General features: G+C 40.3%; 1 protein-coding gene across 3 annotated transcripts in view; it reads right to left on the reverse strand.

The window, feature by feature from the left end:
• ADGRA1 (adhesion G protein-coupled receptor A1) overlaps positions 1 to 17,936 on the reverse strand; it is a 583,487-nt gene that overhangs the window by 383,222 nt on the left and 182,329 nt on the right. For all 3 annotated transcript variants that reach the window (XM_063435182.1, XM_063435184.1, XM_063435183.1), the window contains one exon: positions 8,725 to 8,874. In XM_063435182.1, the coding sequence (XP_063291252.1) occupies positions 8,725 to 8,874 (150 nt within the window). The remainder of the gene's footprint in view (positions 1 to 8,724; positions 8,875 to 17,936) is intronic.

A 17,936-nucleotide genomic window follows, 5' to 3' on the forward strand; every position in this document is an offset into this window, starting at 1 on the left:
CTGAAACACCCAGAGCTCTAGATTTTAAACCCCATTGAACTGGGATCTTCTAGCCTCTTATTTCTGTTCTGAGTACCTTGTTTGGCTTGAGAAATAGGCCACAAGATGTCAACTTGTTGGCACACTATTGGCTTTTGATGTCAGAATAAATACTTTATATCAGTACTCAGAGTCCTAAGGATGTATTTATTGGAGTTTAGAAGTGGGAGAGTCATCTGTAAGCATCTGCACCTTAATTAGGAGGATTCCATAAGCACCTTTTCATTGTAAGCCTCGTGGTTCATGGAATAGTCAGAGATAAATAACAGCAATGCTTCTATAATGCGTAACAATGTTCGTTAGTACACCAAGTTAATTGCTGTTAATTAAACATCACAGTGTGGGGATATTGATGTGCACGCAGGGTTTATCGTAGTGGTTCTAGGTTTATGTTTCAATTTTGGGGTAAATGCTGCAATGTTCCTTGCTATTCCTACTTGGATTCCAATATTGTTTAATGGGTAAGGCAGTGGCTGAGTGAAAGGCAACAGAGGGTTGTAGTCAATGGAGTATATTCAAAGCATGGGCTTGTTACCAGTGGGGTACCTCAGTGATCTGTACTTGGATCCATTCTCTTTAATATTTGTATTAGTGAAATGGTCAGAGTTGTGGCAACTGACATTTAATGTGGATAAGTGCAAGATAATGCATCTTGGACGTAAAAACCCAAGGGCAGAGTACAGAATATATGATAGAGTCCTAACCTCAACATCTGAGGAAAGGGATTTAGGGGTGATTATTTCTGATGACTTAAAGGTAGGCAGACAATGTAATAGAGCAACAGGAAATGCTAGCAGAATGCTTGGTTGTATTGGGAGAGGTATTAGCAGTAGAAAGAGGGAAGTGCTCATTCCATTGTACAGAACACTAGTGAGACCTCACATGGAGTATTGTATGCAGTACTGGAGACTGTATCTCCAGAAGGATATTGATACTTTAGAGAGAGTTCAGAGAAGGGCTACTAAACTGGTTCATGGATTGCAGGATAAAACTTACCAGGAAAGGTTAAAGGATATATAGCTTGGAGGAAAGACGAGACAGGGGGGATATGATAGAAACATTTAAATACATAAAGGGAATCAACAAAGTGAAGGAGGAGACTATATTTAAAAGAAGAAAAAATACCACAACAAGAGGACTTAGTCTTAAATTAGAGGGGCAAAGGTTTAAAAATAATATCAGGAAGTATTACTTTACTGAGAGGGGAGTGGATGCATGGAATAACCTTCCAGCTGCAGTGGTAGAGGTTAATACAGTGAGGGAGTTTACACATGCGTGGGATAGGCATAAGGCTATCCTAACTATAAGATAAGGCCAGGGACTAATGGAAGTATTTAGAAAATTGGGCAGACTAGATGGGCCGAATGGTTCTTATCTGCCGTCACATTCTATGTTTCTATGTTTCTATACTTGAACATTCAGATGTGCAGAACACACCCATTGATCACCACATATCACAGTAAAGCTAATAAGGTATTCATTTCCTATTCTCCTTGTGATTCATTTTTAAATCATCTACAAAATAATTGCAGTTTTATCTGTCAGTTGTGCAAGCCTAGTTAACCACAAAAATATATCTAAAAAGTTACTTCCATTTTATTTTTTCTTACTTCCTTAGCCTTTGCTAATGTCATGTCCTAAGTAAATATGGAGTTAACTTATAGGAGGAGAGTTACAGTAGCGGGTCACTTTTGGATCTAGTAACTGAGAATAGTGAATTCTATCTTATTTGCCATGCCCGATATTACAAGTGATAAGAAGGTCCCATCTATCTTGCTTTATACTAAAGAAAATGCTCACAGACAGTTTGTCTCCGGCACTGTATTCTACTTCACACATGGATAAGAGTTACCAATTTAAATCAGATAGTAAAAGCAAAATGCCAGGTAGACAGAATTAGTTAACAATAGGATTTTAGCTCTGCAAGTGGTTAACGGAAAGGGTACAGGGTAGAGTCGCTGTTGCAAGTGCATTGATGCATCTATGCCGGGACTGAAGATCAGCTTTACTAAGTACCCACAAGTACAGTGCTACACAATTGAGCTACTTTAAATCAGAGAGAGAAAAGATAAGCTCAGCTTAGATTAGCAATAAAGGCAATATGGAGCGAGAGGCCCTTATAAAACACAAAGACATGACTAGTGTCATCAGACAGAGTGGTCAAAGAATCCTGATAACTGACAGGTATTCCAGCTAGAAACAAAATCTTTGAAAAAATCTTTGTACTAATATATTTAAAATAATCAATTCTACAATTACAATTACAGTTAACTCTACAATTAATTATTTTGCAATATATGTTCCTCTTGTTCCTCTGGCAGTTGCCATTGTTGGTAGGCGCAAAAAAAAGCTGTTAATTGTAACTGCCCTGTATGTTAATAATTACCTGTAACGAGTATATGTGTGTGCGTTTATGAAAAACTGCGAATGTCAAAGCAAGTGCATACAGTTCATACGCGTTAATCTCAACACTGGATTGTAAAATGTGATGCAAAACAAAATAGCAAATGAATCTCTAGAATTGTTTGCAGTTCAACTTGTTTTGCTTATACATAGCCATTTGGAAAAAGACAACCCGCGCAAGCTGAAGATGACAGCGACAGGGATTTGGGTGTTTCTCACATGAAAGCAGTAGGCAGCAGAAAAAAATAGTGTTGTATTTATTCATTAATGTGTTTTTTTTTCTTTTACATTTAGAGTCTGCCATTTGAATATCTTGGTATGTTTCAACAAGGGTTGCCACCTGGCTGGAACTTTACCTGCACAGCCAGTATTTAAGGATTTGTGGCCAATGCTGGTATTGCAAAAATACTGATAAAGCAAATGGCAGTATTTTTCTATAACAGGAGAATGTTCTGCAATTATGGCACCAGCCACTGGGATGTGTAGTGTTCAAAGGCCATGCTAGGAAGACTCATTAGTGCTTGTGCTGTGGGTGGAGGGAGGCGGGATAGGAAGTTATAGCTTGTCCCCACCGTCTCCACTGGTAGAATACGCATGGGAGCTACAGTGAGACAGTGCAGTCAGCAGCTCCCAACCTGCAGCAAGAGACTACATTTCAGATAAACGACGTGACGGGGGCGAGACACAAGTTGGGGCACAGGTTAGGATACAAGGGGTGACATAGAAAGACATAGATGGGGTGGCATAGAAGGAGAGTCATAGATGGGATGGCAAGAAAGATCAATGTCATCTGTAGGGCTAATTGTTGGAACAAAATTATTTGGGCAGAAATTTGGCTGATCCTGCAATTCAGGAATGTCAAAATGTCCAACGTGCCACAACACAGCAACAAAATGAAAATGAATGGATCCATAACTAATTGAATCAATTTTTTTCAGATATATTTGTATCTGTATATCAAGTTAGGCATCTACAAAACAACTGAAAAAGAGAAAATCAGAAAAAGTGTTTTTCTTAATTTTGGTCTTCCCACTGTTGAGTAGATTCCGAATTTTGGAAATTAACATTTTCTGACAAATTTTGGTTAGTCTAAGTCAATATTTTCCAAATTTCAGACAAAACTAAATCAGAAAATGAATGAATCGAAACAAAGCTATTTAATTTTTTCCCATTCGCATTTTCTAAAACAGTTATTCGCTAGTAACCATCCGGATGTGTACAGATCTATGATGGTTAGTTAACACTTTAAGGCTACAGTAATCAAACTGAAACCAAAATTGACATAGAGATTTTTTCCAATTTGTTAGTTTGGGCCTGAATTATGAAATTCACTTTGACTTAATTTTGAATTCCTGACAATGCTCATTTTAGTTAATAATCCTGGACGTTTTAGTGGATAAACAACATGGTGTATAATTAACATTGCAGGGGTTTATTTAATAAAAGCCAAAGTATAATGAAATGAAAGTTAAATTGCAAAATGTATGTAAAAAAAAAAGCCGATTTGTAACACTTTGATCACATCTTAATTTAGCCGAAATATCGAAATTCGTTTTTCAATTTACTACAATTGATATTTTAACGAATGAACCTCAAAATAGAAAATTGGAAAAGTGAAACAAAAGTGACTTTATTATCTGCCAGAGCCTGCATGTTGTGCAATATTTGATTCATAATGAATTGTGGTAATCTGATAACAGAACCGTAGGGAAGTAAATCACATATCTATGCAGGATTATCCATCACAATGAGATTTCCATATTAGCAATTTATTCTAGGCCTGCATTTTGACATTTGGTTTCAATGTATTACACTTCACAGCTTAGTGTAAAAAATATAGTTGACAATGCGACATATGATGTAGTTGCTCATTCTCCATAAGTTTACTAGAATCCAAGTCAAAGAGACCTATGCACCTGACATTTTTTGATAAATTATTCTTGAATATAAATCGGTCATCATAGCAATCTGTTTTTTTTCCCCTACGGAATTGTGACACATTCTCTTGTTTGCACACATGTATGTTGATTTAATTTGTATTTACTGTTGGAAATGACTTGAATGGCCTCTTAGAAATCAATAATGCATTATTGACGTGTGCATATTTCATTTTTACATAAAAAAAAATAATCATTTACTGTCGTGTCAAGACTTGTTAACATTCAACACTTTGAATAAACAGTTTCATTATGTAAAATAAACCTTTCTTTGCTGCAAGTCATTAATACACCTTTCCTTTGTAATGTTATAATAGCAATTATTCTGATAAAACAGAAAGACCTCTGCACTCTGAACAAAGTCTGTACCTAGGTAAGGCAAAAAATGCTCAGAAAAAAGATGCAAAAACAGAGAAAAAGACACTCAAGGTTGAAAATTATTGGAATATAAATTATGGTTAACACAAGCGATTCATAAAACGGTATTCAGTGATGTAATTTCCAGAGATATGACATTATCCTTAAAAAAGCATGTTTTTTTTTATTTTAGTTAGCAAAATAGATACTCACCTGTAATGATACATTCAGAGAAGTGTATTTTTTAAAAATAATATTATTTTCTTTCGAAGTACGCCACAAACAGGATAAGGCTTAGACCTCTTGGATAACCTGCTTCATCCTAGCTTACTTTTAAAGTACTGGTGAGCCTCAATGAATGTATGGTGCCACATAATTCCATGCATTGGTTTAGGAACCTGGGAAGGTGCTACCCATAGAAATCCCAGTCCCACTTAGACAGTGTCAAGGTTGAACTCCCCAACACGCAAACTAGAGAACAAACGAGGCGAGCACAGACAGACGTATTACCGGACCTTAAAGTGGCCGGACTTAACGTGAGGAAAATAGAGATATAAGAATAGTCAGAAGAGTCAAGGTCAGGGTTAGAGAGGTACGAGCAAGCTATAAACAAAGCCATGGGTCAAAGGAGCCAGAGAAAAGAATAACCAGAAACAAGCCGAAGTCAGAAACCAAAGAAAGACAAGTGCATAGAACGCACTCTCGGGCTACAATAAACCATGACAGGGCAAGGAAGTGATGTCAGAAGGAGGTTAACATAGGCTAAGGTGAAATCTGATAGGTAGGGACAGAATGAGGCAGGATATAAATAGATAGTAGTAATAAGCTACTATCACTTTGAGGATTCACGGGTGTCTCTCTTACCCCTGTCGGCTACCTTCCGCGCACACCCCCACCCCCGGATGTGCTCCCAGGCGTGTGTGCGCACAACTGAGCGCGCACGCGCGACACCGGTCGGAGGTCTGCACCACCCGGCAGGAGAGGATGGACGGCGGGACCGGAGCAGCGCGGGCCGCGAGGTATAACAGACAGCATGAAGTTTATTGTAGTTTCGACAGGCAAAATGATATATCACCACTAGGGAGTCTATTAGTTAAACGGAGTAATCAACTATTTTATCTTTCATAATCTTTCATAATCAGTGGAACACGTAAAAGTTATGTGATGTAATATGTCTTCTAAATAAATAAATTAATACATTGCTGGGGAATCATATACAACTGAAGGACATGAGTACTTAGAACAATACTGATACTGCACATTAGATTGTAAGAATGAAACCAAACACATACTCCAACAAAATATTGTTAATTTTATAATTTACTTTAGATGTCCCCCAAAATAAAAAGTCTCTAAATATTTGTGGTGATTGTTTCAAATGCTATAAAATGCAGACTTACTGAAGCAATGGTAAAAGTATTCTGCACAACATTCCCATATAGATTAGGGGTTCATTTGTCAAGTACAGAATATGATAAAACATAGTTTTTATGAACTTCCTCTTACTTTGCTATACCCATTATTTGCCACTTTCAATGGCTAATAGAAAAAAAGACTTCATGCACAATGCTTAGAACATGCAGTTGCTCAATAATATGCCTTGGCAGACTCTTCTATTTTTATGTAAGACTAATATTTAGTTCCATGAACCACTGCCATATAACTGTCAGAAGGCAGATGTGCTCTGTTTATTAAAAAAAAAAAAAAAGAGGAAGAAGAGTTTAGATAAGTGATTAGATACAACAATCCAACATATCAAGCAAGAACCTTCAAATGGACACATTTCATTGGGATAGTTTAGAAGAGTGATCAAAACAAACAACCGCAAAGCCAAGATGGGGTGGAAAAGCAGGTCAATACATTGGGAGTGCCTCCTCTATTGCAGTGCCAAAACATTATATATAATATATATTTTTTTTTTTACTTGTGTATACCACCATCACAAGCTGCCACTGGTGCAGTGTTGTACGACATGGGAAAGAATATATATTGTAATATATTGATCTGTATAAAGAGGATCAATAATCATTTTGATTTAATGATGTATGTGTGTTTGTGTGTCTATGTGCTTTTGTAAGGCAAGTACATAGTTTGTGGATTTTCTTGTCATCTGTGTTGTCACTTCTATAACTATATATAACAACAACTGATTATAGAGTCAACTAATACAGATAATTTGAACAAACCTGTTATTCTTGGTTACTTAAAAATAAAATAAAAAAATAACTGAATTGCAGATCAGTGTGTGTCATCAAACCACCGAAGGTTAGAACCATGCCCAGACTCTACAAAATATGGAAGTACATAACTTAGTTTATTTATTTATGTTCATAAAAGAAGGTTAGACTATTGATACAGGAAAAGGGAGAGAAAGGCTGCGCCAAAAGAGACCTAAAAAATACAATAAAATAAGTCCCAATAAAAATATAAAAATGAATATAAAAATAAAAGAAGGATAAATGTCAATGTTGCACTGGTAGGATGTTCTCTCTTCTTATGATGCTTTAGATCCTCCCGTGATATGTAAAATATAAAAGGGAAAAGGACCAATGGTGCAGGTTGTGGGGTACGTGGCAGATGAAGAATAAAAATGTAATGAACTCACATTTGCATGAGCTATGACCAGCTCAGGGGGAATAGGCGTTCTGCAGTATAATCCCTGCTAGTAGGATATCACGAAATTCTGATCCACTATGGGTCTGGTGCTGTCCAATTCTCAGGAGAGGGGAGAAAAATATATAGACAACAGATAGTGCTCTCCGAAGATAAGATGTGGTATAAATACAAAACAAAATAAATATACTCACAGTATAAAGTGCAGATGACACTGCACTTGAGATATAGCGTGGGCGGTATAATCCCCACCTTAGGATATATAAAATGCCAGGAAAAGATAATATAAAATTGGAATGATAAAAATATATAATAAAAGTATGAATGGCACAAAGATAAAGCCAAACGTAATTTAAAAGTATATAATAAAATCCATTTATATACCATTTATATACTTTTAATAATAAATTACGTTTGGCTTTATCTTTGTGCCATTCATACTTTTATTATATATTTTTATCACTCCAATTTTATATTATCTTTTCCTGGCATTTTATATATCCTAAGGTGGGGATTATACCGCCCACGCTATATCTCAAGTGCAGTGTCATCTGCACTTTATACTGTGAGTATATTTATTTTGTTTTGTATTTATACCACATCTTATCTTCGGAGAGCACTATCTGTTGTCTATATATTTTTCTCCCCTCTCCTGAGAATTGGACAGCACCAGACCCAGAGTGGATCAGAATTTCGTGATATCCTACTAGCAGGGATTATACTGCAGAACGCCTATTCCCCCTGAGCTGGTCATAGCTCATGCAAATGTGAGTTCATTACATTTTTATTCTTCATCTGCCACGTACCCCACAACCTGCACCATTGGTCCTTTTCCCTTTTATATTTTACATATCACGGGAGGATCTAAAGCATCATAAGAAGAGAGAACATCCTACCAGTGCAACATTGACATTTATCCTTCTTTTATTTTTATATTCATTTTTATATTTTTATTGGGACTTATTTTATTGTATTTTTTAGGTCTCTTTTGGCGCAGCCTTTCTCTCCCTTTTCCTGTACATCCTTATCCCAGAGGGTTAGAGGGTGACCCTCTGTAAGGTTGCTGCCTCCTTTGTATATTATTAGCGCTAACCTACCCCTCACTTTTTTCTTGTATTAGACTATTGATACGCTGGCACAGTGAGACATATTTGATTATAAAGTGCAGGAGCCTTCCAGAGTTGGCAAGAGATGGGCACACAGACAGCTACCCTCTCCTAGAGAAGTGCGTATCACTCTGCATGATCTTCAAACACAGCCTGCCATATGGCATTTTAATGTATTTCTGTCCCTTAAACACCACTGGGTTCCGGTGGCTGTAACAGTTACAAATCATTCCAACACGTACAAAATTAAATCGTTTCCCTTAACCTACATGTTTGATTTGGTCCAAGAATGGTATCATCTTTTCCATCATATCCACTATGAACACGACATCCATCTTATCTGCAAAATCAGATGCTCCTCCGGTGTATGCCATTAATTGTCGAGCGTATTCAAGGACGTTGGTGACATTTACCGGCATCTGTGAAGACATAATTATAATGCACAGCTTTTAATGCATTGTTGAACTCTAGTAGCAACATATCAAGAAACCATAAACATGATTGATATCCAATTATATATTTAACCCTCTGATAACTTGATGTTTGCAATTTGTTGTTCACTCCCCTGGCCCTTACTTTTTTTTTCTTTTTAAAGTAATTACTCACAGAGGAGATATATGAAATGTTTAAACATGACCTACCAACAAACAAGGACTAGTGTTTGTTTATATCATCATCAAATATGTCCTGCTCGGAGGCTACATACTGATGTATAAGTGAGGTACTGTAGCGTCTTGGTTGGTTAAGAATTACATTCCATGGTGGTATAAGGTTTTTAGAGATGACATAGTGATGATGGCATGTCCTTGGACCTTAAAGCATTACTTGAACCTTCAAACTGAGAGCTGTGCCAACATTTTCAAATAATTCAGTTGTTTTTATTGAGTACCTTTTGTTCCCATGCAAACAGACAAATAACCTGTTAAAAAGTTTAAAACAGTGTCCGTGGCTAAGGATAATTGCAGAAATAAAACATGATGTCTGTTTGTCCTCATTTGCATGCTGGGAACTCTGGGAGAGTTTTTTGAAACATGATTTTTCAGAGTTTCTGAGAGTTTCGATATAATATGTAAGTGATGCACAAAAGCAATTTATACTGTAATTTAGATCTCCCCACCAGTCTGTGCAGCTGTGAGGGGATTCAGCAGAGACAAAGCTAAAATGTCAGTGCTCTGCTGTATGGGCAGCAATTGAAAACGACATTAATTTGCAATAAACATATTTAATTAGCAAATTTTAAAGATGTGTAAACAACATTACCTAATAATCATGCACATATGATTTGGGTAGTGAATGGGTTCAGTGAAGTGTTTCTGTAACATGATAACATATATAATTTTGCAGGGGATATTGTGTCTTATAAGGAAATGCAACAGCTACAATATAATTTTACATTAGTCCTAAGCTTATAACTAAGAACGTAAGTTCCATCATGAATACAATGTTTTAAAAACAAAAATACACAGAGCACTCCAAAAGTTACATTTAATGAGAAAGAACATTAAAAAAGTTGACGTCACCTTTAACTCTACAGACAAAGTGTAAAATTCTATATATTATTTTTGGATAAGCCTTTCAAATGATTTCATATTTTTAGAAAAAGCTTTTAAAGTGATTTAATATTTAAAAAATTGTTAATAAATTGTTAATTTAGTTAATACATTGAGATATATATATATATATATATATATATATATATATATATATATATATATACACTGTGTGCAGAATTATTAGGCAAATGAGTATTTTGACCACATCATCCTCTTTATGCATGTTGTCTTACTCCAAGCTGTATAGGCTCGAAAGCCTACTACCAATTAAGCATATTAGGTGATGTGCATCTCTGTAATGAGAAGGGGTGTGGTCTAATGACATCAACACCCTATATCAGGTGTGCATAATTATTAGGCAACTTCCTTTCCTTTGGCAAAGTGGGTCAAAAGAAGGACTTGACAGGCTCAGAAAAGTAAAAAATAGTGAGATATCTTGCAGAGGGATGCAGCACTCTTAAAATTGCAAAGCTTCTGAAGCGTGATCATCGAACAATCAAGCGTTTCATTCAAAATAGTCAACAGGGTCAAAAGAAGCGTGTGGAGAAACCAAGGCGCAAAATAACTGCCCATGAACTGAGAAAAGTCAAGCGTGCAGCTGCCAAGATGCCACTTGCCACCAGTTTGGCCATATTTCAGAGCTGCAACATCACTGGAGTGCCCGAAAGCACAAGGTGTGCAATACTCAGAGACATGGCCAAGGTAAGAAAGGCTGAAAGACGACCACCACTGAACAAGACACACAAGCTGAAACGTCAAGACTGGGCCAAGAAATACCTCAAGACTGATTTTTCTAAGGTTTTATGGACTGATGAAATGAGAGTGAGTCTTGATGGGCCAGATGGATGGATTGGTAAAGGGCAGAGAGCTCCAGTCCGACTCAGACGCCAGCAAGGTGGAGGTGGAGTACTGGTTTGGGCTGGTATCATCAAAGATGAGCTTGTGGGGCCTTTTCGGGTTGAGGATGGAGTCAAGCTCAACTCCCAGTTTCTGGAAGACACCTTCTTCAAGCAGTGGTACAGGAAGAAGTCTGCATCCTTCAAGAAAAACATGATTTTCATGCAGGACAATGCTCCATCACACGCGTCCAAGTACTCCACAGCGTGGCTGGCAAGAAAGGGTATAAAAGAAGAAAATCTAATGACATGGCCTCCTTGTTCACCTGATCTGAACCCCATTGAGAACCTGTGGTCCATCATCAAATGTGAGATTTACAAGGAGGGAAAACAGTACACCTCTCTGAACAGTGTCTGGGAGGCTGTGGTTGCTGCTGCACGCAATGTTGATGGTGAACAGATCAAAACACTGACAGAATCCATGGATGGCAGGCTTTTGAGTGTCCTTGCAAAGAAAGGTGGCTATATTGGTCACTGATTTGTTTTTGTTATGTTTTTGAATGTCAGAAATGTATATTTGTGAATGTTGAGATGTTATATTGGTTTCACTGGTAAAAATAAATAATTGAAATGGGTATATATTTGTTTTTTGTTAAGTTGCCTAATAATTATGCACAGTAATAGTCACCTGCACACACAGATATCCCCCTAAAATAGCTATAACTAAAAACAAACTAAAAACTACTTCCAAAAATATTCAGCTTTGATATTAATGAGTTTTTTGGGTTCATTGAAAACATGGTTGTTGTTCAATAATAAAATTAATCCTCAAAAATACAACTTGCCTAATAATTCTGCACTCCCTGTATATATATATATATATATATATATATGTGATTTTTAAATATCCAGAAATCTATATATATATATATAGATTTCTGGATATTTAAAAAATGTTGAACAAATTATTTTAGAAGTTCTTCCAAAAATATTAAACAGAATTTGTAATAAAGGAAGTGTAAACATTAGATGACCCTTTACAGGAAGTGTTTAGGTAGGATGTGTAAGTCCCATGCAGGGAGGGGTGACGAGGGCTACATAAACAAAGCAATTTAACTCCTAAATGGTGATGTGGGATTATTAAAAATCTTTATTGTACTTGTATTGAATTATTGCACTAACTCCATTTTAACTTTATACTGTGACAATCCTCCATTTTGTCCTCCTAACCTGACTTCTTCAATCCTCCATTTTGTCCTCATAACCTAACTTGTTCATTTTAAAACTACCTTACATGACAGAATTTCCCAGCACATCTAATACAATAGACAAAGACTGTATTTTCTATAAAGACATGATTAACACAGGAATTACTGACTTTTCCTTAACTTGCAACATAGTATAATTTGAAGGCCATGAGAACACAATAGTAATGAAATGTTCTATTCATAAGAGACTTTGCACCTGGCCACGAGGCCTGAGATCACCGACCGTGTAAAATGACGCTCAAGACCCCCTTGTCCCCACCCGTGTCCAGAACAATCCCACCTCTTGGTGGGTGGGCACGGGACTAACCACTTAGTTTTTGAGCCAATTAATAATATTGATAGGAGGACACTAATCCCGACACTTAACAATTAATCCAATTAATGATGTTTATTTGCTGATATTCTAATAATCAATGATGACGTAAAATGCCTCTTAACCCCTTAAGGACCAAACTTCTGGAATAAAATGGAATCATGACGTGTCACACACGTCATGTGTCCTTAAGGGGTTAAAAGGGCCTGCGCGCCCGCTTTTTAATCACTTGCCAATAAATTTTCTCGAAGTTATTTTAACCTGAACCTTGTGTGTCAGACTTAATTACTTCAGCGTATATACGCAATTCAATTTTATTAATTTGGACAGGAACAGATAGACATTTAAACATTTTGGTTTACTGCTAAAAAGTACCATAACAACTTGGCGCCCAACGTGGGGCATCGGGCTATGTCCGGCCGGTGAGCCGTCCTAAGGAAGACAAGGGTGGACGGAGGAATCCGGGGGGAAGGAAAGGAGATTGATCACCTCCAGGTACACGGTAGAGACTTCTGCAGAGCCACCGGTATGTTCCGGCCCCTTTGATTGACCCGTCCACGTGTCTGTGACTGCTTCCCGGGAGGACATCAAAGACAGGTAATATCTTGCCCGGTGTCTCGTTACTCACTTGTTTACCTGCATTTTAGTCTATCTGTTGCCTGGGTGTGTTTGTATTGGCCTATTTTAGCTTAGGTGCCCGGGCTGAGTGTCTGTTTGCTTGTTTTCCCCTTTTTGGGATAAAGGGGGGTGGACCTGAGGGGACTTGCCTGGGTCTTCAGTATATCTGTCTATCTGTTTGTATTTTACCCCTTTTGGGATAAAGGGGGGTGGACCTGAGGGGATTTGCCTGGGTCTTCTGTTGCCTGTTTTACCCCTTTTAGGAACCACGGTGCTGTGGTTGTAGGGAAAAAGGGGGGTTGACCTGTGGATGTGTTCCTGGAGGTCATCTTTTCCTGTTTAACTCTTTTAGGAGCCTCGTGGCTGGGGCTGTAGGGAAAAAGAGGAGTGTTGGATCTGTGGAGATTGTGTAGACTCATAGTTTCCTGGGGATCCTTCTTGTGTCACTTTGATAGCCTAGCTAGCTTCTCTGTGCGCGTTACTCTGCTTGCAGAGTGGTGGTACCCTCCAGCTTTGAGCGCTGAGCTGGAGCCATTCCAATTTTTATTTTGTGGTGTGTGAATTCGGGCAGGCATTGCTGTCTTCATCACCACGGAGTAGTGAGACTTATAAAGTGGGTTTTTATAGGGGCACTACAAGGGTGAGGGTAGCGCAGACACTATTAGTGGGCTGCTGTGACGAGGGAGGCATATGGATTTCGGACCGGTGTTAGCTGTTATCCTTGGCCGTTGGTAGTAAGATACTACGGGATTGAGGGAGGTGACTTTGGAGTAAGCACACGAGTAAAGGAAAGGAATTACTGTTGATTTCATTTGAACTGTGATGCATGCACTGTATTTCAACTGTATTGTTGTCTTGTTTGTTTAATAGGAGTCTCATGAACTCCGGTGTCTGTCTCTAAGGATTTTTTTCCTTGCCTTTCATCTTTTCTACACTTTCTATATTATTATACTATCCACTCCCATTTCTCTTAAAAGAGAAGTGATTGGTCACACACTTCTCACCTCGCTCCAATCCGTGTCTACCTCCCCGGGTAGGCGGATTCAGTGACTAGTCTACGTTTTGGGAAGACGCACCTGAGAAAGTCCCACGGTTCTCGGGTGGCAGTCGAGCATTGTAGACGTTCCTGTTCAGTTTTCCCTCTCTCTCTCTATATCTAGGACGCTGGTATAGGGGTAAAGGGACTATGGGACAGGATTTAGGTAAGCCCAGTAAGGGCTGGTTAGCATGTGATTTGGTAGAAAACAGAGAGGGTGAGGAGATGGTTAAAGGTGTTGAAAAGATTGCAAAAGTATGTAAAATTGCTGTACCGACATGTGGAAGATTGCAACCAGAAAGTTGGCGCAAGTTACTGGCAGAAATGAAAGGCAAGCTTACAGATAATGATTTATTAAAGACTGCTGAAGCATGGTATAGAGTAGCGAAGGCTATTCAGTTAGAAGGTTGGGTTGAGGAAGAGATAAATCACAAAGGTGTGAAATTGTTTGTGTACCATAAGAATTGTGTTGCTGGGGTTTACCCTCAGCCAGCGCCCCAAAATGGCGCCCAGGGGATGTCTATCCCCAAGGTTCAGTCAGCAGTAGGTGATAGCCAGCTGACCATGTTCCCCACTCCCAATCCTCCCGAATCCCATCCCATCACCTCCCCTGTCTGCCCGGTCCTGAATTCTGATGGATCTTTCTTTACCCCTTCCCCGTCTCTAACAGTCCCATCATCCTCATCCATCCCCACGCTACCTTCCATGCCTAATCCTAACATTTCATCTGCCATTTCCTCCCTGCAATCCCTCTCCGTAGCTAATCCCCTCCCATCAGCATCTGCCCAACTAACTACCCCTCCCTCCCTTGCTCTGACTCCTCCTTCTGCACCCATCCCTACCAATCCCGTCCTGTCTCCTCCCATAACCGGCTCCACCCCAGTCCAATACCCTACCTCCTTAAATGTACCTACCCACCCTACTCTTCTGCCCTCCCCTGCCTGGCCCTACCCCTTCCCATATCCCATGGCCCTGCCCTACCCCGGTTACCCTCCCTTTCCCCAAGCCACTCCCCAGGTTCCGGTCATGCCCAGTCCGGCTCAGTCTGCCCCGGAAGTGCCCATATCAAACATGGCCGCCACTTCTTCCCTTAATCCTAATGCAACTCCTTTTCCCGCCTCCAATATGGCGGCCCCCAGTTCAGCCCTGATGCCGGTAATCCCCGGTGACTACCTGTCCCCAGGTTATGACTCGCTAGCCACCCCTGCATCTGGGGCTCTTTCCCATCCCCCGATCCTTTCACCTCACGCGGGGCCCTGCACCACGTAAGAGAGCCAATATCATAGAATTCGATGACGAAGAGGAGGACAGGGTATCCCATGTCTCATCAGAGGTTGCTGCGGGAGCCTCAGCTCATCGTTCTATCGATGACCCCTTCGGCCACAAGGGTCGGGGAGAACGGGCCCCTCCTAAGTATGTTGCGTTCAACCCCACTCAAGCTAGTGCTCTAATGAAATCACTCCCTGACCCAGAAAAGCAGCCTATGCCCTTTTACCGAGGGATAGTTCAAATTCAAAAGACTTATTCCGCCGCATGGCGTGATCTACTCAGCATTTGTGCTATTAAAGCAGGGGATGCATATTGGCCAAGCATGGCCCGTCACCTCAGTACAGATCTGCTTTCCAGTGATGTTGATTACCCCTCCGGGGTAACCTTTTGCACCCAATTAAGAGAATGGGCTAAGGACAAACTTGCAGATCAGGCTGCTGGCCTTACTGATGTTATACAAGATAAAGGAGAATCAGTGGAAAGGTTTCATGCAAGACTGTATCAAATGTTTACAGATTTGGGGTTTGATCTTACTGACAAGATTCATTCACAAATGCTGTCCGGTGCGTTTGTCCAAGGTGTTAAAGACTCTATACGCAAGGGAATTATTGCTGCACGCCCTGAATATAAGGTTGTTCCCCTGGATACCCTGCTTTTAGTTGCTAGGGGCCTAGAATCTGCCCAGACCCCCAGAAGGCCAAGCTCTGCTCCTCTTATGGTATCACGCAGTACCCCTGTTCCCAGGGGCACCAGACCAGAGGATGGTTTCTGCTTTAATTGCAAGGCTAAAGGGCATTTTAAAAGTGATTGCCCGGAACCCAAAAGAGAGCCAAGAAAGCCATCCAGGCCTGCCCCGGCCACTAAGGCCGAAAAAGAGGTTCCAATAGTTGAGGAACCCGATGAATAGGAAATTGGCAAGCCTGTGTCTGTGACCCCTGTCATGGCAGTGTCTACAGGGGATAAAGGGGGGCCACTTGCCACAGTGACTTTGCCCATTGAAGGCCACCCTACCACATTTCTTGTTGACACAGGTGCAGCCCGTAGTGTTCTGCGAGAACAAGACCTGCCAGACCCATCTTTTCTGTCAAATATTGATGTCTCTTGTGTTGGAGTGGATGGCCAGCCGAGACATAGCCCTCTAACAACTCCACTACGAGTTGGTTCTAGCCTGCTTGCTCGCTTTGTAGTATCCTCCACATGCCCAATTAACCTGTTAGGTGCTGATGTTCTCTCACGCCTGCAAGCATCCATCACCTTCACCCCGGATGGGCAGGTAGAAATGTCCACACCTCTATCTGAATCAGACACCTCAGCCTTGTGCTCTTTGCCTCTGATGCTGCATTTAGAAAAGCCCCGTGAGAAAGCAGCAGAATTAAGGTCCAATTTCCCAGAGGTATTAAAAACACAGGTGCCCGCCAAGTTATGGTCCTCAGGCCCAGAGGACATAGGTCACCTAAATGTTCCCCCTGTGGTGGTAAAGCTTATTCCAGGAGCTAAGTTACCAAGAAAGCCACAATATCCATTAAAACCAGCACAGGCTGCTGCCATTTCTATCCACATCAAGGCACTCTTGGAGAAGGGTGCCCTGGTAAAATGTAAATCTGAATGCAACACCCCATTATTCCCTGTGAAAAAGAAAACTCCAAAAGGTGAGCCAGAGAAGTACAGGATGGTTCAGGATCTCCGTGCTGTCAATGAAGCTACCGTCCTGGACACCCCTCTTGTACCAAATCCCCATACTCTGCTCTCTGGAGTCCCACCATCTGCAAAATTTTTCACAGTCATTGACCTAGCCAATGCCTTTTTCAGTGTCCCACTGGACCCATCCTGCCAATACCTGTTTGCTTTCACCCATGAGATGCAACAGTATACCTGGACTGTCATGCCCCAAGGGGCACAAAATTCTCCAAGTCAATTTGCAAAGGCCATGGCCACCATCCTTGACCCATGGCAAGCCGAGCACCCAGAAGTTGTTCTGCTCCAGTATGTGGATGATTTGTTGCTCTGTGGAGATGATATACCCACTACTGAAAATTGCTCAATTAGTCTCCTTTGCTATTTGGCAGAACAAGGATGTAAAGCTTCGCTCATCAAGCTCCAATTCTGCCAACCTTCAGTAATTTTCCTTGGACATTGCCTATCTCAAGGTACCAGACATCTTACTCGGGACCGGGTAAGAGCTGTACTGGACATTCCACCTCCAATGACTTCAAAGTCTCTTCATGCCTTCCTAGGCCTCATTTCCTACTGCAGAGCATGGATCCCAGAAGCCTCTCTGCTTATGCAACCTCTCTATGATGCTCTTAAGTCTGACCCATTCTGTTTGACCAATGAAGCTCTGGACAATTTCAATGCTCTAAAACGTGCCATTGCTTCTGCTCCTGCCTTGGGCCTACCTGACTACTCCAAACCTTTCAAATTATTTGTCTCTGAAAGACAAGGCCATGCAACAGGAGTTCTCACCCAAACTAATGACTTAAGAGGCCGCCAGAGGCCTATTGGATATTTCTCATGTCAACTGGACATTGTGGCCAGAGGGACTCCTTCCTGTCTCAGGGCTGTTTTTGCTGCAAGAGAGCTCATAGAAA

This window comes from Pelobates fuscus, chromosome 10 (assembly GCF_036172605.1).
Source record: "Pelobates fuscus isolate aPelFus1 chromosome 10, aPelFus1.pri, whole genome shotgun sequence".
NCBI lineage: Eukaryota > Metazoa > Chordata > Amphibia > Anura > Pelobatidae > Pelobates > Pelobates fuscus.